The following is a 27,862-nucleotide window of genomic DNA, read 5'->3' as shown; positions in this document are numbered from 1 at the left end:
ACAGGTGTGACAAATACTTATTTGCAGCTGTATTATACAAATAAATAGTTAAAAAATCATATATTGTGATTTCTGGATTTTTTTTAGATTATTATTATTATTAGTCTCTCACAGTTGACATGCACCTACAATGACAATTTTAGACCCCTCCATGATTTCATCGTTTCACAATAATGACAGACATCACAGCAACTCGTTTATTAGGCTGCTGTCAGTTTAAGATATGACACGCTGTCACTCTTTAAATTAATTTAAGATGTTATTTAGCTAATTTAAGACTTTAAATTTGAGAAAACTCTACAAAACGGCATTTTGCTATAATTCTTTGTGTTTATTGTTTGTTTAAGCACAAATGAGAACATGATTCTGGTGCGAGTGTTTCTGTCCCGTGTGTTTTTCAGGACATTCACAGACATTCGTCTTGTCACTGTTGAATGTTTGTAAAGCACTTGCATGAATAAGCGTGATCATATAAATGTAACGGTAGCCAAAAGATGACAGAGAAAACCGATGCTGCATCAATTGCGTTAAATATATTTAACCCATTAAGCTGAAAAAAAAAAGAATCACGTTAACGCATACATTTTGACAGCACTAATATATATATATATATATATATATATATTGAGAAATACATAGCCAATATAAATCAAGACACACCCTAGCGGCAGCAAATCTGATTGGACGTGAGTGTAGTCTAGCAACTCTCAATAGACTTCTGAGCTGGAAAAACGAAACTCTGCTCAGGCCAATCACATTGTGTATAGATTCGGTAGGCGGGCTTAACGTAATGACGGCAGAGTTGCGTGTTACTTGTAAACAAAGAAGCTGGCGAACGGCGGTTCCGGTGACCGGATTCGGCGAAAGTTTAATTATCAACTAGCTCCGCTTCACGTTGTCTGGTTGGTTGTAGCGCTATCCAATTGCGTGCAGAGGGAGTTTGAAAGACAACCATTTATCCCGCCCTCGGATTGAACCCTGCCAATGGTGCGTTCCCAGACCAAACATCTTGTGGGTCTGGCTTGTCAGGCCAGTTAATAATAAATTCATACATACATCATAGGTGTACATATATCAGTGATCATATCAATGCAAGCTGATAACAGAAGTAGTTAATGAGGATCTCTTATACACTTTATCTTTGCCAGAGTGGATTTGTGTTATTGGAGTTGACTTGGACTGCGATTGCAGACAGATGGACTAAGCATGCTGGATCCTCGTCGAGTTCTAGTTTGTACAAACACTCACAATGACAGACACCAAGCCCCGTCTGTAAAACAGTGAACACAAAGATCTGTTGTTTCACTATTGATCGTCAAGGCAGAATGGCGGATTAGATCGCGTGTGAGATAAGTGCAATGGAACGCTGTGGGTTGATAAACCCATTGTCCTGGTTTCTTGACAAAATCAGAGTTTGATTGGGCGTACAGCTTTTGAGGTCAACAACAAAACACTAAACCAATTTATTTTGGTTAGCTGCATTTTATTATTTGCATTTAGCAATTTTTTTTTCACCCTCATGCTATCCAAAGCCTGTCAGAACAGACCAGCGGCCCATTTTTGAGTTGCGACCCACCAGTTGAGAACCGCTGCAGTCGGTCGCATTACCATTATTGCATCATCTCTCGTGGCAGATAGGTGAATAGCTTTGAGCAAATGCCACTTCTGGCTTCAGTTCTTTCTCTTTTTCCCTTTCCATCTGTCTATCCTCCCATCTCCTAGTCGTTCCCCCCGGCTTTTTTTCTGTCCACACCTGACACTTGGTCGACTTGCATCACTGCCTCCCTCTCTCCTCTGCCTCTTTCCTTTCTGTTCTGCTGTTGTCATCCCCTCAGGACCACGAGGTTGAAAGAGGTTATACGTGGCATGGAAGGGTGCAGGGTGGCTTTAAAAAAAAAGAAGGCAAGAAACTGCAAGCTGTGGTGAATTGCTAATAGGCTATCATAGCACTTAGAAGGCGTTGGCTCGCCAGAGGTCTGTAACCCATTAAAGAAACGTCAACTCGGCATAGGTATGCAGGGAATTATGGGTCACTGACCGGGAAGCGATGCTGGCCACCCATTGGTCAGATGAGTGCCCAGTAATCTGTCACAATCCTGTAGCGGCAGTGACAGCGCAGGGAGCTTCCCTCTCATTCCGCCCCGGCAGGGCAAAGCAAGCCCAGAACACAATACCACTAAGCCCCTTTGAATGCTATATTATCACATACTTGACCAGTGTTAGCAGTGTGTTCTCATAGTTGTTAATATATAGAATATACTTTATGTAATCTGGCCTGATGTGTTTCTAAGATGAAATCTATGCTGAATTTAGCCATATAAAGAAAGCAGTTTTTTTAAGGTTCATGAAATACTTCATACTTCACTTTCATTTTTGTTAAGAAGTTACAGATATGCACATGTTGCACATGATGAAGACAATAATAGCACACAGGTTTTTTTTAGTTTTTATTTTATTTTATTAAGAGTAGAAAGTGGTTTATTTGGGGATAATTTGGACTGATTTCTTTCAGGTTTGGAAACAATACTGAGTGAATGCCTTCAGTCTCTGAGATCCATTATTACTGAACCTTTTGTATGATTACAATGACAAAAAATGGTTTGCCAGGACTATGAAAAAATCTAGTCAAGACCTTTAGGTTATGTCAAGATCACGAGACTTTAGGTTGGAAAAAAGTCAGAATCCTTGTAATTTAAAATCATGAGGCGATATCTCGAGAAAACCACTTTTGTTGTGGTACAAAATGATTAAGAAAATTCTCTCACAAGAAACTTTAGTCAAGATCTCTATATTTTTGCTTATCCGTAGAAGGTCTGGACACTTTCGAAGCTTTCAATGGTCACGGACTGCCAAAGAGGACGTTCAACTGTCATGTAACGCAACCAATCACAGTTCGTTTTGTTTCCACGTCATTTTAAGGAAATGTAAAGTCGATGTCCCCGCAATAACTGACCGGTGTGCATCCATACATTTTTCAAGAACGTTTTGCAAGTTTACTGCAACAATAGAGCAAACTTCACATACTTTTGAAAATCCAGCATTTAGTTGATCTTGGTGAGGGCTCATTTTCACAGTTGTAAACACTACGGCTTTCTTTTTCCATGAGGGGGTTTGGGTTCACGGCAAATTTGTTTCCAGACGGATTGTTAAAGATTGCCATACACACATCTCGCAGACATCCTGTAGAATTCAACAAATCAGATGATGACTTCCTCAAGCTCCTTTTTGTTTCCAGAAAAGTGTGCCATATGTATCAGGCGTTCAGCTAATTGTCTGTGGGTGTGACACCTGAGGCTGAGACTAAGAACTACAAAAACAATCATTTATGTCTAGATCTCAAGAAAACGGCTTGTTTTGTCTAGTTCACAAGATAATTTAATCAAGAACTCAATAAACAACCTTTTATGTCTAGATCATAGTGGTGTTACACTGAGGTCGTAAGTAAACATGTAATAATGCAAGTAATGGCTTTTCGTAGGTTGCATAGTATTTAGTAGGGCTGTCCTCGACTAAGAATTTAGACATTCGAATCAGAATTGTTGAATCTCTCTATGGTCGACCGATAGTCAAATTATCTGTGTGTGTGTGAATGGGTTGGGAGGGGCACTAGTCAGCACGAGGGTAAAACTATTTTTATTTTCCTTTACACACGACTGCACACATCAACAACTTTTAATAAAGCGACCAAAACTGCCTGCCAACTGACAGATGAACTGACAATGGCTTTCTTATTTAGGTTTAAATAAAAGGTAATGTGGTGAATAAACATTCGTTAACCGTTTTCTCATAACATGTTAAAGCCGCGATCGAAATACAGAACATCATACAATTATATAAAAGAACATTTTGATAAATAAACCTAAAAAAAAAAAAAAAAAAACCCTAAAGGGGGTCGCACACCAGACTGAAGCTCAGCGGCGTCTCTCACACCAAATGCGCACATAATACACGCAAGCTTAATTTTGAATCAACCTCTGACAGAAGAGCTGCACGATGAGTGTATCTTGCAGCACAGGGTGAAATCAGTACATTCACGATTTGAGGGAAATATTGGCTAATATAAATTTAAATGCTGTGGACAGGCGGCGAATTCCGCCACTGGTGTGTGTTCGAATTTTAAAGGCGTGGCGCGTCCGGTGCGAAGCTCAGCGCCCTTAAAGGGATCGCTCAGCGCTGCGCCACATCTTGTGTCTGAATCATCTCGTGTCTGAATCAGCTCCCTAGTTCAGTAGTCAGGGCACTTATCAGGACATAAGTCAATGGGCTGACTCCCTGATCAGGGCCGTGACTACTGAACTAGGGAGCTGATTGAGACGCACCCCATTAATATTGAGCACCCTCATATTGCCAAAATGATATGGTCCTCGTTTCATAACACCCGCGAAGATTCGACCGTGAGATTGGTGGTCGAATAAGGTCCCGCATATCGATGCATCGAATCTTCGACTATTAGGGGTCACCCCTAGTATTTAGATACATACACTTAAAAAATGCTGGGTTAAAAACAACACATGCTGGGTTATTTTTCTCTAGCTTGTTGGGTTTTATACATTAGCCAATTTACTTTTTTTTTACAGTGCTGGGTCAGTGACTTGTTATTGAAGGTTTTTCATTATAAATAAAAAAATATATAGGACAGGAACCGTTCATACACAACATTTTATAGTCTTTTTAAAATACTCATTCAGTAAATGTTTTAGGATGTGACAGGAGTAGCAACAGCAGCCAATGGGAATCTGTGGGAAGACAACTGGTATCAGTAAGCTATTCCTGTTCATTAAATGACAATGAAAGTGACATTAAAAAACAGCTTAACCCTTATGCCATCTCACCTGTTAGACATTTACGTTTAAACCAGTCAAAAGTTTGTGTCGTGTTTCAGCCCTGGTCGTGCATTCGTTTGATGGCATTTAAACTTATAGTGTTGTTCGGCTAGTGTTTCAAACAGACGCTAGTAAACGTTTCAAAAAAGACAAAAGCAAAATGTGAAACTACTGTCATTTCTTCTTTGAACAGTAATAATTGTAAAGGAATACAATTATAAAACCTTAATTTCATTCTGGAATTTTTATCTCAGTAAGTTTTCTCTCAGAGAAAAACACAAAATGACCGTTAACAAATGTATCCAATTTTAACCGGTTTTGCACAGACTCCCCAAAATTGGGTAGGTATGTACTGGGGTTTATCATTTGTATTGACAGTAAAAATGACCAAAAGAAAAACTACCCAGCACTGGGTTAAAAAAATAACGCAGCATTTTTAGTGTGTAAGTACTTCTTTCATGAGAAGGCGGGGCCTAACCCTCTGAGCAAGGGAGGATTCAGAAGGATTGTTTCTTCAGCCCTTCAGAGGGATTGTTTGTCTTTTTACAAAGCAAGTTGAAGCATTATCATCGGACATCCCATGCTTTTAAAACTGTCATCAGGAGACTTTGAAGACATAAGAGTCGCTAAACGTGATTGCCAATATTTTGACATGAAACAGCACCAATTGCTCTTCAAATAGGTTCTACGAGACAGGCCTGGAAACGAAAATGAAAATAAAAGGAGATCAAAACAAACACCATGGTGCTTCTTAGGAATTTGTTGACAGAGAGAACAAACCTCACATCTCTCTCCAGAAAAGATGGCTTCTTTGAGCTGTGAACGCCTTTACCAGAGATGTCTGGGAAAGATGCCCTTCCCCTGATAAAAGACCACGGCAGCTGTGAAGTCAGGGAATCTCTCTTGTGCACCACCTTTCTCTCTTTATCTCACTTTGACACTCCGGTGACTGGCTTGCAACGTTTGTAGGATTAGAGCCTTTTTATCATTTTTATTTGTTCTTGTTGAGTTTTTCAGCTCGGACCTTTCATCCACTTCCAGGTAAACCTGTGTTAAGGCTGAATTCACTCCAGGAACCATTGTACACGCTCTTACAGACACTGTCTTTCTGGCGGTCTTCGCTAGGATCCTGGTTGTATCCCTGTGAAAGGTCAGCAGCTTCGTCTTGTGGTGAGAACTTAGGAGGCTGGGAACGTTAGAGGGAAAAGATTTCATCTGGACTGCTGACCTTTTGAGGGACGTCAGGCTGAAAGCGCACGCTTGATGGGGCATATGATAACTCGACGTTAGCTGGAGCGCAGAGTTAGACATTTTTTAGAGTACTGGAAACGCTCCAGATTGCTCGGAAAGTGCAGTGTCAATGGTCGAAGGTACTGGAGCTACATCTGACCTCGAGTGTTCTGCGAATAAGAGGGAAGCTATTGGAGTTTTCGACATCAGATGCCCATGATTGACAAGTCGGTGCAGTCGATACTCTTATCAAGGCTTCCACAGAGGTGCTGGGAGCAAAGGACCTCACACGCACACATGCTGGCAGATACTTCTTCACTACGTTCTCCCTCATCCTTTTTCTGTCTCATTTTCTTCCTCTTGGAGACTGGCAGACAAACAAGTTGCATCCTGTAATAAATCCTTCCCGCGAGGGTCAAAATGACCCATACCCCTAAAATTATATTTAGTTTTTGTCCAGAAAACTTGTCATTTTTTATTTTTTATGATGTAACAATATCATAAGCATTTTTTAAACATTTTTTCAACTGAAATTATAATAATTCCAATATATGCAATAACCATCTTACATTTGGTCAATTTGGGTGTCATAACATGATATTTCATGACTCTTGCCACTTGATGTTCTTATAACTCTATATAGAACAAATGAGCTGTTCTAAATCTCTTAAGTATGCATTCAGATACATGTGGATATTTTGAAATCTCATTTAGGTAAAGTTTCTGCATTTTCAGTTTGAATTTTGAGCGTTTTCATAGATTTTTTTATGTGTACCGAAGCATTCCATTAATTCCTAAGGGGGTCGAATTGACCCCAGAGGGAAGAATTTGTTACTTTTAATTTATATTACAACCACATAAAACTCGAATCTAGTAAAAACAAAATGTATTCATGGTTCAAAGGCAACAAATGTCCTAAGGTCTTGGACCACTCTGATGAACACTCGAACCATTTTGAGTGATTAACCATTTTTTTTAATTTTTGTTTCAAAGTGAGTTTCAAAATGACCCGAGGGATCGAGCTCATGCAAAATTGCTAATTTTGTCATTTATCTACCCTCATGTTGTTGGCAAATCTTTTTCACATCTGTGGAGGACAAAAATACATTTTTGGACCACATCTAATGGCTCGTTTCCAGCGAGCGGTGCAGTGCAGTACAGTTCAGTACAATACAGTACTATTCAGGATCGTAAACCCTGATCCAGCTTGCGTTTCCACCGCCAACAGTTCCTTTATGATAGGCGGGGTGTAGCGATCACCGTCAATCTTGTGCGAAGAAGAAAGCGGCACAGTAAACAACAATAGATGACATACAGCAGATCTTGTTCTTGCTTCTCGGCATGTGGCTGTTGTCACAAGAAGAAGACGCACTTTGTTTGAGCCAAGGCTGCCGGCTGCAAGGAAAAAAACAGCCGAAAAAGCGCAAGTGATGATTCTCTGTCAACCAATCAATGTTCTGCAGTGAGTCTAGCCCCACCCTTTACTACTGGACTACTGTGCTAGGGTACCCCAATGGAAGGATGGCAAAAAAAGTGGTATGGTGCGTTTTGTAATTAGGGTACCATTCACAACTTGTGAACAGAAATTGCATAATGTACTGAACCATACCTTTCGGTGAAAACGAGCCATTAGCCACTTGACAAGCCAGACCCACATCAAGATGTTGGGTCTGGGAACTCACCATTGGCAGAGCTCAATCCGAGGGATGGGATAAATGGTTGTCTTTCAAACTCCCTCTGCATGTAATTGGATAGCGCTACAACCAACCAGAGCAACGTGAAGCGGAACTAGTTGATAATTAAACCTTCGCTGTATCCGGTCTGCAAAACTCTGAACACATCTTCCCCTTTATAAGGATGACTTCAGTGCCGTTCTTTGTTCTTTTCTCAGAGAAAAGCTTAACTCCAAGTCTTCCAGAGTCGCGGTCAAAGCTGATTCCAAAGACCGCTGTTCGCCAGCTTGTTTGTTTACAAGTAGCACACAACGCTGCCGTTATTATGTTAAGCCCCGCCCACCGACTCTATACACGATGTGATTGGCCTGAGCAGAGTTTGGTTTTTCCAGCTCAGAAGTCTATTGAGAGTTGCTGGACTACATTTGCGGCAAAATAGATTTGCTGTCGCTACAGTGGATCTAGATTTCTAGGCTAACTCTTTTCCATATAACGGAAGTGAATGTGTGCTGGGTCTGTCAAGTGCCTAAATGCTTAAGAAAAGTAGCCCGTGCTATATTGCAACTCATGCGGCAGCTTTGTGTGGAAAACACGAACTAAAAACTGCTGCTGGAGAATAACTCCCTCTCGCTGTCCCTCTCTCTTCCGCTCTCACCTTCCTGTACGGTGGATTTATTAGGCGAGCCGAGGCCCAAGGCTGTCACCACACAGCGTACTTTCAAATCAATAATTGGAAATATTAATTATCGCAGCTGGGATGCTCTAGTCAAAAGGTGTTTATTTCCCTATTAGGAATAACAGAGGAGAAGGGGCTTTGATGGCCTGCTAATGCTAAATAATGATCAGGGAATAGGCTGTTATCTCACTGTTAAACTCCAGGCAAACTGCTGCCATGCTCACACACACACACACACACACGCAAGATGCCCGACTCTTAATCAGAAAGCTTGTTCACAGCAGGGTTGCCATAGCTTTTAAATTATCACTCGTTTTAAATATAGTTGTTTTTTTATAACCGTATAATAGCTCATGATAATTGGTCAAACAAACATTTAATTGTCTATTATCTGAAATGCAATAGGTAAATATATACCTCATATACAATCCGTTATATGAAATTCTTCCATTCTTCTAAAAAGCACAACACTGAACTGTTAGAAGTTGTGAGCCGTTTTAATGTTGCATGCGAACAAAAAAAAGCGCTATGGTGCGCAACGCCTTTTGAACATTGAACCCAGCAGGTGAGCGAAGCACAAAGTCTGTTTCCTAACAGGATTCCGTAAGCCGTGACTCCTTTGACGACTGACCTGGAAAAAAAATAGAGTGTTATATACATCCGACATCCGTTTTTCTCATTTACTGTTTGTACATTTCATCCATGTTGACTCTTTGTCCTGCATTCAATTCATGGCAGAACATCATAAAGACAATAGGGGAATTATTTCACATTCATCATAGACGGAGGCAACAAGGCACAGTCCCGATTTGCTCGGAGCAGCTTGTTCGGAATTTCTATCTACCCCAGCACAGCGGTGCCTAATCAAACATCACTACAGGAGAACAGACTGTCTCTCAGGAGAAGGGCTGTTTCATATCCCCCACTGTATTTTCTGTTTACCCTGTTTGATAGCTCCCCCTTTTGAAAGACGGCAGCACAGCAAACAACATGATTATCGAGTATTGTGCGCTTAAAGAAACAGATGACAAGGACAAAGAGACAGTTGCTCCCGTAGCTACATTAGAAAAATCCCGGAGAATACGTTCCCGGTCTGGAATGCTGGGGACCGGAGGGGTGTGTCGGATCGTGTGCATCATCCCAAACGAGATGCAACTGACACACTCCCGTCGGGACGTGGGGATTTGAATTGTTCCGCTGAGTTTAAACAACAGATTGGCAAACACAGGGACGCCGGTGCTTTTGCTGCGGGCGGGAAACGTATAAGCGCGAGTCTATCAGCATATGTGGGGGAGCAATAGGGTGGAGTCACGACTCTGGAAATGCCACTCAACTGAGAAGCAATCTTATCTGGCAGTTGCAGGCAGCTCTCCTTTGCCTTCCATCCTCTCCAACCCCCTCCATCCCTCTGTTTTTGTCCTGGACCTCGGTTCGTTCGCCATTCCGAGTGTGGAAACCTCTCTTGAATCTAACACAATTAGAACACGTGTTGTTGTTTCTTCGCAAGGAGCCCAGCATCAGGCTAAACTCATTCATTTTATCTTATGAGTAAAGAACGCTTGTGCAATAAAGGCATAAAAGCAACAGAGAGGCGTAGCGAAATCTCTCAGGACAGGAGCTAAACGAATGCTTTCCCTGATGACGGTACAAGTGTCAACTGCCGGTCTTTTTGTTTTTGTAGTTGATGTACATGTGCGTGGTGTGTTTATAGCATTGGTGTCCTTTACGGTTGGGATGGCCTATTTTTGCCATAGCCAATTTTGTCCTCACCACTTTATTAAACACTTTATCAACACATTTTCTTTTTTTATTGTATTTGAGTGATGATTTGGCACTGTGAATAACATTTAATGTTATTTGGTCGCGATTAGATATACAATAAAATAAGATTAGCATTTTTTAAATTTGTAAAACATACCCATTGTTTGTTTATTAACTGGTTTATTTAGTTATACTTGCCTCAAATTCTATGAGACAAGTATACCTTTTATGTTACAGTATGCTTTTGACATTATTTTAGTATTATTTATATACCTTTATAGCACTTATGAATATTTTGATTTAGCTTTTGTTTTTATATTTTCAGTTTGAGATCAGTGTTAGTCTTTTCTTGTGCATTTGTCATGTTTATTAGTTTTTTTTTAAAATATTTCTGTTTAGTTTTAATTCATGTTATTATTTTTAGTCATTTTAGCACATTAACTTTTATTTTTATGTTTTCAGTTTTAATAAAATTGTTAGGTTTTAGTCATTTTCTTGTGCATTTGTAATGTTTTTTATTATTTTTTTAATATTTCTTTTTAGTTTTAATTCATGTTATTATTTGTAGTAATTTTAGTACATTAGCTTTTATTTTTATATTTTCAGTTTTAATTTTAGGTTTTAGTAATTTTCTTGTGCATTTGTCATTTTTATAATTTCTTTAAAATATTTCTGTGTAGCTTTAATTTATTATGTTATTAATTTTAGTAGTTTTAGTACTTCAACTTCAACTTCATTTTATTTCAGTTTATTGCCAAAGGAACATTAAAAATTTTATATTCTGTTTGGCTTTTTAAATTCAAGTTTTACACTCAATATTTATATTTTATTATATTTCAGATTTATTTAAATGAACAAAAATGATATTTAATCATTTTTTGTTTGTTTTAGTTAACAGCAAAAACACTGGATGAGATTGATATTTATTATTTTTTTCCTATCATTATTTTTTTAATTATTTCCTAAAGATATATTGATATACTTGTAACACATTTATCTATATATAAGTTTGTCATTATTATTCATATTTTTAATGTATAATAATTTAGTTTATTTATAATTAATCATAATATAATATATTATTATTTTATTTGCTTTAATTATTTGTACATAACCTATAAATATTATTCACAGGCTAAGCCTTTATCATTTTTGTTTTCTTTAAGTTCCCACCTATCTGTTCCCACATTTGTTTAAAATGAACTGACTCCCATAATGTACAGAAATTTTGAGAATATTTGTGTGTGTGATAGTGTGTGTGTGTGTGTGTGTGTGTGTGTGTGTGTGTGTGTGTGTGTGTGTGTGTGTGTGTGTGTGTGTGTGTGTGTGTGTGTACCTCAAGTGTACAGCATCCCATTAGAGGTGAGAAAAATGCAATAAACTGAGTTCCATCGATACTAAATGTACAAGGGAGAAACACATTGCTCTTAGGAAAACAAATGGACCATTACACCAGCATTTTATGACCAGGACAGTGACTAGTTAGAGAGGTGAATCCATAAACCTTACGCAGAAGTCCAATTTGTTAGGAATACATCTCACTGATGGCGTTTACAGATATGAGGTAGTTCTGAATGCGTTTCCTTGCAAAACAAAATCTCCGTTATTACCATGCATCGCATCCACAAGGTTGCATGCATATTGCGAAGTATCTATAAATGCTAATGTGGGCAACTCTTTGTGTTTGTCAAATGATTTGTTTGGGATGGGTATATCTCACAAATAGGTCTATTGGATTGTTTTTGTCTTGAGAGCGTCTGAGTAAAAATGCTGTTCTTTGCAATGCTGTGCAACACCATCAAACTGCATTACTTTTTGTTTTTTAACTTTTCCTTTAACCGGAGTGTTAGACAAAGCTACTGAACTCCGACCTTCAGAAGAATTACATCTTTTGCCTTTTCCCCTTCGTACAAAGAGTTAGACCCTGCTAGTTATTATTTACGATGGATAAATTTATGGAATAATTTCTCAGAGGAAGGTTATTCAGTTCCTCAAGGTGAAAATGGATACGTTTAACACTTAATGAATCTGGCCTGGCCCTCTTCCTCATATATCAGCATGTTATTAAGGCATTTTAAAATCCCATTATGGTGTTTCTCCTTGAACAAGTCATGCTTTTATGGGACTGGCCTGTCTTTAAAACTGACCTTTTTCAGTTTGCTCCCCCCCACACACACACAATTGGACAGTAAAAGAAAATATGTTGAGGAGAAAGGCAAAATGTTGATCCTGTCATCTCTCAAACGTTTCCCAGGCCTTTGAATTGGCGTCTGCGTGAGCCGAAAGTTGCTGCGGCATTCATAAAGGCTTAATTTGAGGTTACAGATGGCTGGGGAGCATGCAAAGGGCGCTTTGCAAATTTGGGTAATCTTGTCGCAAATCTCCACACAGCTCTTGGCCCTTTTTCATCCAAACTGGGCCTGCTGTGTTGCTATTAGCAGTTTGTTTTGGATCGATAGAAAGCTCCCATTGGATTACGATGCTGGGGAATGGATGTTATAGTGTAAAGTAGGCCTTTAGGACAGGATCTGTCCTGTTTTTCAACAATTAAAGAAATAACTCTTGAATGTTTAGTTTAGAACAATTTTAGAACAATTTTAAAATACCATCAGCTTTTATGACTATTACTTTTATTATTGATAATATATGGGTTAATATACTAGCAAGCTGATCAGTATAACTAAATAAACCCTGGGATATCAGGATGAATCTTTTATCAACCTGAACAGAAAAAAAAAAAAAAAAAAAAAAAAAAAAAAAAAATATATATATATATATATATATATATATATATATATATATATATATATATTAGTGTTGTCAAATAGATTCATCGTGATTAATTACATCCAAAATAAAAGTTTTTCTTTTTTTTACAATATTTCTGTGTACTGTATATAGATATAGACAGATTGTACACTGTATTATTATGTATATATAAATGCACACTAATTAATTTATATTTAATATGTGCATGTATAAAATGTATATACTATATGTATATAATTTATATTATGTTTAAATATTTTATAAATATATACTTTTTTCTTAAATATATAAAGGAACTAGTGTGTATTTATAAATACACATAATTATACACAGTACACACAAATATTATGTAAGCAAGACATTTTGTTTTGGATGCGATTAATCGATTTGACAGCACTTAAATAATGTATAATATATATAGTTTTTTCTTAAATATATACATGAATTAGTGTCTTTTTATATACTATTTTACACAGTAAACACACACATATTATGTAAACATGAACATTTATTTTGGATGTATATAAAATGGATATATATATAAAATATAAAATGGATATCTGTGCTGCTCCAATAATCAAATAGTTCATGTTTACAGTATTCTGTTCCACATTACATCCCCAGGTAGGAATAAATAGGAACACAGAAAAACCTATTGAACATCCTTTGATCCTGCAGCAAAATCCTTCTGAATCCTTCAACGACAGGCAGAAGAAGAAAAAACAAACAAACACACACACACACACACTTTATATATATATATATATATATATATATATATATATATATATATATATATATATATATATATATATATATATATATATATATATATATATATATATATATATATATATATATATATATATATATATACTTTATGCATTGCTCAAGTTTGTAGAATACGAATCAGTAGAGAAGGCTTCAACCTTTGCAGGGATAATGGGGAAAAAATTGTCGAGCAAAATACGGAGCACAAAAACTGTGATGACAGAGGCATCTAATCCAACAAATGCCATTCTTATCAGGCTTTAGTAGATTACTGTGAGCCTTCTACCCACAGAATCCCTCCTTTCCAGACACTCTCCGCAGCCTAAGGGGCAGGGATCAATAGGGCTTCATTGATCTCTCTCTCTCTTGTGGCTGCCTCCACTTTAATTGTTGTTGCATTTCACTTCCTCCTTGCTAGACACTGTAACCAAGCAAGCATGGCAAAGCAAACAAAAAACTACTTGCTGATCAGATACCAGAGACTTTTTGAGGAGGGAAGATGGACTTTGAGCTAAAAAAGCTTATTTTATGATAGAGTTCTTGTGTTTTATTCCTGGTTTGGAACGCGTCATTGAAGCATAATTTTTGCCAAATGTTTTAGAGATTTTCCCGTATAAGTAAATCGGGGGCTGTGTAGCTGCCTGTGGCATTAGCAATATGATCAATGAGTGGACCAGGCAATATAAATCAACGTGCTATCGTATTTTGACTCAATATTTATTTGAGATGGATAAAATAAAGTGTCTAGAGCTGTGCAGCACGTCAAAAATAGAAACAGGATGCGAGTCAACGGAAGGCATGCTGGTACAAATCACCGCTCTTGTAGCTTGTATGTTTAAGAGACAATGAGTTCCCTGCAAACTGACATGTGGATATTTTGCATTTGATCAAAATTTAGACAGGATTGTTTTGTGTTCGACATAAGCTTAACAGGCTGTAGGCTTATTGCGGTGACAGCAGTTTCCTGTGTCTGAACTAACCGCTTGTCTTTTCTGTACCGTTTTTTCTTCTTCCAGATGACTCGCCCCATCCAGGTGAAGCCAGCTGACAGCGAGAGCCGTGGAGGTAGTTGTCTTGCTCTTTTCTTACTTGATATGGCTTTTGTATGAATGTACATGAACTTTACTACTTTATCCTCCTTTCTCCCTGCTGAAAAGACCGTCAAAACTGACAAGCGCTGGTTGAGTTTTGAATGCTGTTACCTAACAGGAGATCTTGGGGTACTGATGTCCCCCACCAGGCTTCGTTCAATTATTTTCCCCAAAAAATCAGGATGGTTAAAATAAAATCCAGCATAACCCTTCATGGAAATTGGGTCTAGCCTAAGCTGGTCTTTTCAGCAGGGGTCTTACTCACCTACCTTCCCATCTTCACAATTCTTTTCTCTGACTCTCTCTCCATCTATCTGATGGATGCCCAGATTATTCATTTTAATTAAGGAGGTCATGGTGCTTGTGAACGGAAGGGAAGTGGCTTCTGCTGCCTGTCTAACCTTGCTCCCCCTGCCAAGACCATTAACGGCACACTGTAAATTAAAAAGTAATTAGCTTAGATATTGGAACGGGAGCCCTGAGCCCCAAACCCCCAACTTGATGTCTGGTCAAATCAAGGGGAATATTGTAAACAAAAGGTGTAAATGCCATAGAGATGGATGTTGGGGGAGAATGTAGAGCAAGGTTGGCCGAGGATGCACAACTTGCCTAACAATCAATTATATTGCAGGCACTTGCCAAGACCCTTGGTTCTGAATCTATAGCACGTGATCTGCTCTTTACTGTAAATAGATCCATCTATTGAAATCACCCACACAAACATGGTGGAGGATTTATTGTACTTGAAAAGGCGTAAAATAGAGCCAAATAGGTATTTTTCTAGCTCCAAATAGGCAATTTTTAGGGACTGATGGCCAAGCTCATGATTCATTTAATGGTCTAAACCAGGCATCTGCAACTCTGCTCCACAGATTTAAGTTTATTGAGGATTACAGGAAATTAGGTGTGTTTGGAAATAACATTTTTTGAGAGAGTGGCCCTTCAGGAGCAGACCATGCCTGATCTAAACAGACAACTATGACTATATTCTTTTGTCTTTCCAAAGGACCATTCAAACTCAATGACCCTTAGAAACTTAAAAAAAATATGCTCCCAATTTGACCACACGGCAGACAAAAGAATCTTTAAGGGAATGAGATAAACCATCAGGGATGGGTCAACAAAATCCCCAAAAGCCTTCCCCAGCAATTTTTGGAAAATGGTGAATGTCAAAGTGCCACATCCAAATGGTCCATCCCAGCAGTAGACAAGCAGGCCTTTGTAAAGGAGATTGATGCCTCATAAAGCCCCATTGATTTTGCCATTGTAGAGGTGTGTGTGTTTGCATTGACTCTGACACTTTGCTGTCTTTTGGCTTCCCTGTGAGTGGCCAGCCTTAGCGCTCCCTAGACGGCCATTGGGTTTCCTTGGGTCCCTTATTGCCTTCCTCTCGGTGGTCATGTTGGAGATGAAGAGTGTGCTTAGGTCAGGCCCAATAGTTGCACATCATCCTAAATGAACAGCTCCGAGTAGCACCCCAGGAGCAATCCAACACCGTTGTGACTTTAATGGTTGCAGGGGATTTCTTTCCCAACCCATGGCCAATCGTAGAGTGTGTCCTGCTTTGACAGACTTGCTATTGCTTTAGGCAGCGCTTGCTAGCTACGTACGCTAATGCTACTTTTCTTCATGGGCATGTTCTCCATTCCCTAGAGTAGTTGAGGATCCATGCATTAGGACTTAATTACGTTTCTTTCTCTAATTCTGAGGTGGCACCCAGATGGACACTGGTTATTCTCTCGAGTTCAAGCGGGCTGACTGTTGGGACCCTCGGTGGCTCCAGTTCTAATTACTCTCATAATCTCATTAAGTGGTTGAAAGGTCACCACACCTGTTCAAAGAAAAACAAAGGAAGAGATCTTCTAAACCTCCCCCACAAGGGTTTTCTGACAGTGGTTATTAAGTCTATAGAGCTAATGTGATTAAATTGTTCTTCTAGATGCTTTAAAAAAATCATTTCAATCTGCATGCGGTCATGGTTTGAAAGAATCTCCTGGTTGGGTCGCCTGATTGACATACCGCCTAGTTAAATTAATATTGTGATGGGTTATTATTAATATAAAGGAACAGTGTGCTGCCTGGTGAAAGGTGCATTTTTGAATCCATGAGGGCGCGTTAAGTGCTTTGTCAACAACATGTGTTTGGCTCTGTGGTAATAATCTTTAGCTTGGGTGGTTCTTGTACCAAGGCGGTTTTGCTAGCAGGAATTTGAAGGACTTCTGCCCAAGCAAGTGTGTCCATGCTGAGCAGAAAAGGAATTTGAAAGTAGAAATTAAAGTACGTTTGACTGACAACTCCCTCTGTACCATCCGAGCCTTTTTATATTAGTCCTCATCTCCAGATAACAGCATGTTTGCCTTATTGAACACTTTTCTATCCTTGCTCTGTTATGCAGCATGTGTCATTAAAAAGAGCTTTGGGGACAGATTGTACACTCACATATACACACACACTCTCCCTCTCCCCTGGTATCTCTGATATGAAACAGATTGATTTTGCTTCACAGGCAAGCCTGATGACTGGCACAGGCTGGATATAAAGGTGGCTGCTATTGCTTTTTGAAGGGCTGTTCAATGCCTCTCAGAGGCATTTGAGCCCTAACACAGGATAAATCAGCTTTAGTCACTTTGATCTTTTACCCCCGAAAGTCCCACCCCCTTGAGCAGATAGCCCCAACACCAACCATCTTGTCCTTTTTTTTTTAGAATGGAATAATCCCAATGACAGGTTTCATCTCTTAATTTTCCCTTCAGCCTAGAAATAACATAATTGCCCTACACAAGCCAACCAGTCCGATATATGAATTATCCAAAAGTTAGTCCTTGTTTTTCAGCTCATTTGGGGATCCTCCTGTTCCCTTTAGGGGTTGACAAACGCATGTGTGAAATGGAATAATGTGGTGTATTAGTATTTATAAATACAATAAAAACATTTCTTTGCATGTTCTTGTTGATATCATGGACATGTTTAAAATCTTCCAAAAAAGGGTCGTGGATCCTGCCATAGATTTGGAATTAACTTCCAATTTCTGCGAAATGAAAATTTTACCATTTATTCAATGCGTTGAAGTGCTTCAACGCATTGAATAAACATGCGCATACTGAACCTCTCAACTAAAATGGAACAGGTCAATTTTCCCCTCAGCGTCTTGACTAAATTCTAGGTTCCACTCTTGGTTAAGATTCAGCCGCACTTCACCATGCCTGCATTATCTCCAGTCTAAAGGATAGTGGGCACGATTGCATGAATTTCCTTGGATGTGACGGTCAGGGGTAGATGTGGAGTGTGTCATTGAGTGGGGTGAGCGCTGTGGAATAATGAGTTCATCGGAAGGAAACCTCTTACAACATGCGCAAGCATGCTAGCTTGCACACTGAAAGAAGAAGTTGGTGGAATAAGCCTGTAATGAGCAAAGAAGGACAAGTATGCCAGAAGTAATTGTAGCTTGTTTTTTTCTCAGAAAAGGAAAAAAAAGAGGTCCAGATTACTGCTTTCAATTACGCTTGGCTGGTCCAAATGTCTGAAAAAATATATGTTAATCCTCTTCACACATGCAAAGTCGCATGTTTAAGAGCTCATCCACCTAGCTGTGAGTATTCTTTGAGTCATCTATACACCTGGACAAAGAATACAGCTTTGCCTGAAGATATATTCACATATTTGATGCCATGGAATATCATTTCTAGCAGAGTATCAACATTTGCTCTAGCACTAGCATGGCTGAAATAAGGTAGCTCACTAAAAGATATATCATGGCATCTGCTCTATTAATAACCATATCAATTCAAACAAAGAGTCAAAGTTTGCATCGGTGGTGCTGCATTTGGGGGAGGAGAAATAAGGTAGCTTGTATCTTAAGGTTTCCAAACATTTGTAGAAACAAATTGGCTTCAATTAACATTTCAAGTTAGCCTCCTCCCAGAGAGAGGACGGCAATTGAAGGAACATCTTTCAACCGCTGATTCGCTCGTCATTCCCAGCCTCAACATGCACATAATCGTACACACAGCGGTCGGGAATTCATTTCAGCCCGTCTGTGCAAGCGGACCACCAAAGGTTACTGTTGAACACAAGAAGTAAAGGTCAGAAATCATGTTTAGTTTTCCTCCAGCTGCGAGGTAATTCCAGCCAGCAGATTGTGTCCCCGCCGAGGCAAGGCAGAGGAGCCTGCCGCAGAAGGGCGAGCAGGCACAAGGTTATCCAGTCAGTACTGCCGTGGCGGCCCCTTCGCTGTCACCCCTAATAAGAACTGCTCCCTTATCACTGCTACAATCACCTTGAGAAACAAACTCTTCTTGCCTTTTTTCCTTAGAGAAAGGCATGGACAAAGGTGACAGGGTTTCAGTCTGCCATTCTCATAATGGTTTATCTGCTTGTATCAAGTGGGAAGAATGAAGATAGGTTGATGAAACTTGTTTTCCTCTATCTCTGACTAAAGCGTTTGGAAAATACAAGTCAGATTGAATTGTGTAGATGTTGTTATTTACGTCGTCTTCTTCCAAGACTCTTATCCCATCTAGTAATAACCCTACACACATAATCCTTGGTCTCACTTCCAGGTTTTTTGAAGGAACATTTCACTCATCCCCCTGAAATATAAATAAAATACTGTCATAATTTGGTCACAATCATGTTCGATTTCAAGCTGGACATTGACATGTCAGGCCAAGTGTGTCTACAGAAAGTAATTGTTTAGTGCTAAATTTAAATATTATGAAGTTTGAACAAGATTTCAAAGCCATTTTGGGATCTGTTACTTGCGCAAATTTATTACATGACTTCAGAAGATTTGGAATGCCGCTGAATAGACTACTTTACAACGGATTTCTTCATGTTTACACAATAGGTTTATTATAAGCACGGACTGAAGTTATGTCGTCTGCCGCTTTAATTGCTCAAATGTCTGTCAGTGTTTTTTTTTATAATTTATCAGCTGGAAAAAAATTCCAACAATATAGTTTCTTTGTGATGTTATCGTTATAGTTGTGCAGTGGACTTCCCTATTCTCCCAGAATGTGAACGATTATCAAAACGTTATAGTTCCTTGGTGTGAATTGCCCTTTACTTTGCATTTAAGTTATACATTTGATCAAGTTCATGAAAATGGCAATGAAAGCCATGTTTTTAAAGCATTTCGTACATTTTGGAACCTTTGTTACACTTCATTGACTTTCATTGCATAGAAAAGTGCAGCGTGAACATTCTACAGAACATCTCCTTTTGTAATCTTCGGTCACATACTGTAAAAAAGTACATGATCAATAATTTATGACAACATATACTATATTGTCAAATGTTTTGGGGCGCCTGCTTTTACATGCACATAAACTTTAATGACATCCCACTCTTAATCCGTAGGGTTTCATATGGAGTTGGCTCACCCTTTGTAGCTATAACAGTTTCAACTTCTCTGGGAAGGCTTACCACAAGGTTTTGGAGTGTGTTTATGGCCATTTTTAACCATTCTTCTAGAAGCGCATTTGTTTAGGTCAGGCACTGATATCTTCCCTCTAATTCATCCCAAAGGTGTTCTATCGGGTTGAGATCAGGCCAGTCAAGTTTCTCCACACCAAACTGTCCTTGCTTTGTGCACTGGTGCGCAGTCATGTTGGAAGAGAAAGGGGCAAATCCTAAAATGTTCCCACAAAGTTGAGAGCATGAAATTGTCCAAAATGTCTTGTTATGCTGATGCATTAAGATTTCCTTTCACTGGAACTAAGGGGCCAAGCCTAACCCCTGAAAAACAACACCACACCATAACCCCCCCTTCACCAAACTTTACACTTTATGGCACAATGCAGGCAGGCATTTAGGTATTGCCAGAAAGATCATTCAGGGATATCATCCTCGATTGGTTCACTAGCCTGACCGTATATAACCAGAATTAACTAAGACTTGAAATATATGTTTTTATTCTTATCAGTCACATCTTATGGCATTAATTGCATAGGCTGTATGATTGCAGGAGAACATTGTTATTGCATGTGTACTTATTTTGCTGGGTGGCTGTTTCTAAGTGGGCCAAAGTCCTGGCTGATTGCATAGGCTCTGAAGCGAGCTCTCGAGGTGTTCTGATTGGTCGGACAGGTCAAAAAGAGCGGAGCCAAATCACTGCAATCACCAGGCTGCTGCCTCTCTCAGCACTAATGACAGTCCTTCATATGCAGCCGTCTCATTAAAGCTATCACGTTCTCCAGTGCCAAACACACTCATGCGCACACACACAATACGTCCATATTCAGGACACACAAGCACATGGTTCATCTTACATGCCCGAGCATGCCACAAAAAAACCTGTCAGTCTCACCTTCTTACACATGAAGGACAAGATTGATTTTTGATTCCTCTTTATACACACACATGCATGTTTACTTGTTTTTTATATGTGGACATACAGACTTCTACTGTTTTTGTATAAAGCTAATGATAGAAAAGTTTTCTTTAAAAATAAATAGGGCTGTACATTTTAAAATTTAGTACATTTAGTGCATTTCATTTGTCACATTTTGTTGCATTTTTTTGTCAGTCAGAATTCAATTATTACTGAAGAAAACACATACAAATAAAAAACACCAGCAGATTAAGAAAACATCCTCAGTTTGACAACAGATGTTCTACAAATACCCACACTGCAACCAAATACAGGCTTTCCTGTAGTTTAACCAGTAGAGTGTGGTGCTACCAACACCAAGGTCATGGGTTCGATTCCCAGGGAAAGCAAGAATTGACAATAATGTAAAAGTATGTACCTTGAATGCAATGTAAGTCGCTTTGGATAAAAGCGTCTGCCAAATGCATAAATGTAAATGTGCTGCAAATACTCAGACTGCAACAAAAATGTCACAACACAACTAAATACTCCCAACACAACCATATACAGAAATGCGCTGCAAATACTTAGAATGGAAACAAATACAATAAACGTGCTGCAAATACTCACAATGCAGCCAAATACAGAAATATGCTGCAAATAATAACAACACAACTAATTACTCACAATGCAACCAAATACAGAAACATGATTCAAATACTCACAGCACAACCAAATACTCACAACACAACAACATACTCCCAATGAAACCAAATACAGAAACACGTTTTAAATATTCACTACACAACCAAATATAGAAATGTGCTGCAAATATTTCCAATGAAAGTACAACCAAATACTCACAATGCAACCAAATACGTAAATCTGATGCAAATACTTACTACGCAACCAAATACGGAAGCGTCATGCAAATAATCACAACACAATCAAACACTCACAATGCAACCAAATACAGAAACACGCTGCAAATACTCATAATGCAACCAAATTATATTTTTATATATATTAATTTTTAATAAAATATATATTTTTTTACAACACCAGCAAAGATCGTTTATTCCAGCGCGTGTGCAGACAGGGTTGCCAAGTTTTTACAACAAAACCCGCCAACTACTAGCCCTGAACCATAGCTTCTCAGGGGGTTCTCCGGAAAAAAATGGTGTTTGGGGGGTAAAATGTGTGTTATTTTGGCAAGGTTGCCTGCTAAAATTCGCACTCATGGGTCTATATATCACATAATAGTCACTTCAACCCGTGGACATAGAAAACGACCCGCAGGAAAAAAACGCGGACTTGGCAACACAGTGCAGTTGAACTCTGTTGACGTCGCTTCGTTGCTCTGATTGGTTGTAGGTCTGTCCAATCGAGGTCTTTCCTGGTTCGGTTGAAACACGCCCCATAATCACAGCCCAATGGAGCAGTTTCAGACTCATATTCTGACTAGAATTGAGTATGACCACGTCAGGCTAAATATTTGCAGTTATATGTGAATATATGTATTGTCAAACTGATGGTGTTTTCTTAAAGGGTTAGTTCACCCAAAAATTATTTAATTAATTACTCACCCTCATGTCGTTGGACACCCGTAAGACCTTCGTTCATCTTCAGAACAATAAAAATGAAGATATTTTTGTTGAAAGCTGATGGCTGAGAAAGGCTTCAGATAGGCCTCCATTGGCATTCAGTACATTCCCACTCACAAGACCCATAAAGGCACTGAAGACATCGATACAAAGTCCATCTCACTACAGTGGCTGTAAAACAATTTTACAAAGCGATGAGAATAGTTTTTGTGCGCAAAAAATCTAAATAATGACTTTATCCACCAAGTTATTGTCTTCCGTGTAGGTCTCGGATGTCCTCTTCTGGGTCATGCATCTGAACGGCGGATCTGCGTCATATTCTCGCGCATGCGTCGAGTTCACTTCAATAACTTGGTGGATAAAGTCGTTATTTTTTATTTAAATTTTTGGGTGAACTAACCCTTTAATTAGCTGGTGTTTTTCTGTTTGCTTGTTTTCTTCAGATGCAGTGTGCTAAATCGGCCACCGTAAAAACCTTACCTAGATACACTCACAACATAGATACTTCAGTGCCAACACATATATAGACACACAAACAAGTTCACACAGTTCAGTGTAGTGCGTTGGAGTGTCCGAAAAGCCCAGATGGGGCGGGCCAGGGCCCGGGCGCTGTGCGGGGAGAGCAGCTCCTTCAGCAGATGGGAGGAGATTACGACAGACTACATCCAGAACTGCTTTGAGACCCAGCTCATCCTAACACACTGCCTGTGAGTCTTACATCACACACACACGGACACACTTTTTGGCAGGCCTGAAAATACCTCAAGGTTTTTCCGTGGCAAGTGAGCAAACTCAGCCTGATGAATATTACATGTAAAATCCAAGGATGGATTACAACACAAGCATCCTTAGACATAATGCGAGTCAGAATTCATATTTAGTCAGCGTGTTCCTTCTATAAACCACTTTTTGTTTTTGGTATTTGCCTGAATTTGTACAAGATCTTTCAGCCTTGCACACTATTATAAGTTCACGAATAAATCATGGTATAAACACTAATTAAAAAATAACCCAATAGGTACTACAAAACCTAAGTGTGTATTGTATTTGCATTCGCATATTATATATGCAAACGACCCTGATCGACAGAGAGAGATTTTTTAACGACAATCCGAGGGCCAGTATCGGGGATCGTCTGATTTATCAGTAAGAAAGATTTTCAATAAGTGCAAAGCTTTTGTCTGTAATTCTTTTATTCTATAATTTAGCATGCTTCAATTTCAGCCTGATAAAAAAGCCTTTAAAACACTCTGAGGGAAGTTAGGCCGATGGAAAAGAAATATGCTACAGTTCAAAGAAAGTCAAATGACAGCATATGCTGGCTGCTTTTTAAAAGAGATACTTAAAAAGTGTGTGAAATGAAACTAATGGATATCTGGAGAAGACTGCTGGATGAAAAGATGAGGGGATATTTTTTTTCCCACATTGGTGTCTGTACAGCGTATATAGCTATATATAAATATGTCGTTCGTTAGTAACAATTCATCCTCCATCATTTCTGGAATTGGCAGCGGTCCCGCCGCTATGATGTGATTCATCAGCAACTTAAAAGCCAGCACTAGGGAATAGATGCTCGCTGCTTTCCTGTGCAGTTTAAGCCGCAATTACGAAATTCTGGGTGCAAGTCGGTGCAATTCTTCTTCACACCAAAGGGTGCAAATGCCTTGATGGGGCTTGCCCTCTCAAATAGCTTTTTTCCCCTCCTTTTTGCTCCTTAGCTCCATTTGTCTGCTAGACCAGACACGTATCATTTACAGGTACATTATTTATGATGCTTACCACACCTCCAAAAATAACCGCGCAGCAGACAGACACCAGACCTTGGCAGATACACATGGGTACGGCGGGGACTCCAGGAGCAATGCACCATTAAAGAGAGCCCATGCTGCTTCAGAGGGCACTGCAAAAAGGCTTTAAACGACGCCTGCTCGCTATAACTGAGAACTGTGTGTGTGCGCGTGTCATGTTGTCCGGCATGGGCTGCTGATTACCCCGCCAGGCAAGGCAAATGAGAGTGCAGGTAATGGAGAAAGAAGTGCTCACTAGTCGGTTGTAAAAGCCTCGCAGTTAGAAGATCTGTAACCTTTGCTGTGAAGCGTGAACAAAACGTCCAGCACATTAGCATCAATAACTGTGTTCCCCCATTATGTACCTGTGGATTTTTTAATACTCGCTGTGAAAAGGGTTTTGTCACACTTACCAAGGCTCAACAATGAGGATTTATTTTACTGTTGATTGGGTTGGGCTGTCAACAATAATATATGTATTTATTTTTAGCCACTTTTTTCAGTCTACTTTCAATATACTTTATTTGTCTGTCTGTCTATCTATTATTAAACATATTGCGTGCAGAATTATTAGGCATTATCGATTTTTCTGATCATATTTTTCCCCCAGGCACATTTGACCAATTCCAAACCGCATTAATCCTAAAAACTACTATAAATTATGTATTTAATCATTAATAAGTGATTAATTGATAGACCCAATGAGCATTTCACTGTCTAAGGGTCATGTCTTAACTGCAATTTATAGTATTGCATTAGTATTGAATCATTCTCATTGGCATTTTATACAATTTGGCTTTTCAGTCTGAGGTAAAGCCCATTTTTGGCTCATTTTATCTGTAAAAGAAACTGTGCCTAATAATTCTGCACACCTGAATATAAGGTGTTTTTAATTTCCAGCCTTCATTAAAAATTATATATCACTTATAAATGATTAAATACAAAATGAATAGTAGTTACCAAGATTAATGTGGTTTGGAATTGGTAAAATGTGCCTGAAAAGAAAAAAATGATCAGAAAATCAACATGCCTAATAATTCTGCACGTAGTGTATATATCCGCTTGTTAAGTCGTGACGTAAGGAACGCCGTTTCTGGGTCCAAGCCTCAACTCGTTTCACTTGAGAATGCCATTGACGCCCGTTTATGAGCACGATTTATTCATATTAAACATCAAACGTTTAAAAAAGTTTAACATTTTAAATGCTTACAGTCTACACAACAGTCTCTGTGCTCACAGCGTCACATACATTAATATTTTAACGATTTAAAAAAGATGAATCACTGTCTGGCCATCTGGAATTTTGGTATGGAGAAAAGGTTATGATTATAGCTTTTTTTGTAGTATCACACCACATTGTGTGTGTATATTAGCACCAGTTGTAGTTTTTCTTGTGGTATAAGATAAGCGTTTGGACCCGGAAGCGCTGCCGCGTGACGTCAGCCTTAACAACCAGATAGACACTTTAATTGGTATATTTATGTATATATAGACACTTTAATTAATAACGCTTTAATTGGTTATGGAAAAAATAACAGGTTAAAATGAATAATCCACCTTTGTCATCTTATATTTCATACAGTTGATTGGTGATGAACAGGGCTTGACATTAACTTTCGCCAACCTGCCAGAGGCGGGTGTATTTCAGCAGTGACGTGTAACGCAGTCACAGTCATTTTATATATATATATAAAATGTAGTGTTGTTAAAAATATTTTTAGATACTGAAAAACGCTTCAAATACTAATTTTCCACAGAAAGCTGTACGTTCTTTTCTGCTGCTTATTGCGCTTAAACCGTGAAACACACAAAAATAATGTCAAAATTCCGGTCTTGGCGAGTATTGACATAAAAGCAGTCAGTTATGTTTTAAGTGAACGTAAACAGTCGAGAAAGAAAACTTGTATAATTGATCTGTGCGTCAGGTCTTAAAGTGACAGCAGCCTAATATATTTGCTGCTAAATTATAAGATAGTATTAAAAATATCTAAATGGCAGTTTTTTCACATGGTATCGATTTCAAAATGGTGGCCAGTAAAAATGCTGAGGGGTTAGTAACGTTGGAAAATCACTAGCCACATTGGCTGGTGAGCAAAAAAGTAAATGTCATGGTTCCACTCACCAGCTCTTCAAAGCAAGAGAGAGAGCATCTGACCGAGGATGGTCCACACACACACACACACACACACACACACACACACACACACACACACACACACACACACACACACACACACACACACACACACACACACACACACACACACACACACACACACACACACACACACACACACACACACACACACTCAAATGTATGTAAAATAAATGAATAAATCTGTTTGTGTGTTGAGTAATCAGTGCGTGAAAACAAGCTAAAGTTCAGAAACTCATTCATCCGTTTATATTATTCTAATTTGCCATTTAAAAAGACAAATATCATTAGGTAGATTTTGTCATTCACAGCACTATTCCAAGGCAATGTTTTTTCTACATGATCCAGCTTTCAATATCATGTGTAAATAAAGAGACAGGATAGGAAACAAGACAACACAACTTGTACCAGAACAAAGCTTGTTCTTATTGCCCCCTTGTAACAAACATGATGGGACGGGTAAGAACATAAAGGTATTGGAAGGCTTCAAATGACTGCTGTTACCTTTGGCTATAGGAACTCTGACCTGACACCTGAACCAATCTGTCTGGAGAACATGAACTTCAAAGAGCACTTTGATGGCAGAGGAGACTTATTGGATAGATCAGAGCATGAGTGGCTTTTCACTTCAGATTAGCTTCCCTGACGCGAGCTCATGACTAATAACGGAGATGCACTCTCATAAAAAGGAACCAGGGATCTCAGTCCTAGAAAAGGACATGGCTTACGTGATCTGTAGGGAGAATCAGTTATAAGAGCCACACGTGGACCGGCGACAATGGGTTAGCTTGAGATAAGCTCTGTTCATTTATATCTTTTCAAATAATGTTTTTTTGGGTTAAAAATAATCCAAAATCTAATTTTGAGCAAGTACATAACCAGGCAGTGTGCAAAACTATCTCCTTAACTTAGCCCGATTCACAGCGGTAAGCTTGTAATAATGTGTAATAGTTTGAATGGTACTGGTGGATTTCCGCAGGAAATTCAAGCCTGTCTTTGCGTCATTACGTCACGTCTGTATACATAGAGGAGGAGTCGCGGGTAGGCTAAAGTGCATGTGAGGATGCTGCAGGTGGTGGATCATTTATAGCTATTAATGCTTTTTTAATGCAGACATGTTAGATGACATTTTCCGGTGAAACGTATTATTTTGCTCGCACTTCCAAGACGTAGTATCTCTAATCCCGAAGTACAGTATCCACACCCGTGCGG

The 27,862-nt window shown here is 38.9% G+C and overlaps 1 protein-coding gene across 20 annotated transcripts in view; it reads left to right on the top strand.

Annotated features, from left to right (window-relative positions):
* Nucleotides 1-27,862, top strand: part of celf5a (cugbp, Elav-like family member 5a) — a 285,909-nt gene that overhangs the window by 155,485 nt on the left and 102,562 nt on the right. For all 20 annotated transcript variants that reach the window (XM_067415926.1, XM_067415920.1, XM_067415913.1 and 17 more), the window contains exon 3: nucleotides 14,720-14,768. In XM_067415926.1, coding sequence (XP_067272027.1) covers nucleotides 14,720-14,768 — 49 coding nt within the window. The remainder of the gene's footprint in view (nucleotides 1-14,719; nucleotides 14,769-27,862) is intronic.

Source organism: Pseudorasbora parva, chromosome 14 (assembly GCF_024679245.1).
Source record: "Pseudorasbora parva isolate DD20220531a chromosome 14, ASM2467924v1, whole genome shotgun sequence".
NCBI classification, from domain to species: Eukaryota; Metazoa; Chordata; class Actinopteri; order Cypriniformes; family Gobionidae; genus Pseudorasbora; species Pseudorasbora parva.
The sequence above is the reverse complement of the archived record's forward strand: the minus strand, read 5'-3'. Positions and strand labels throughout refer to the sequence as shown.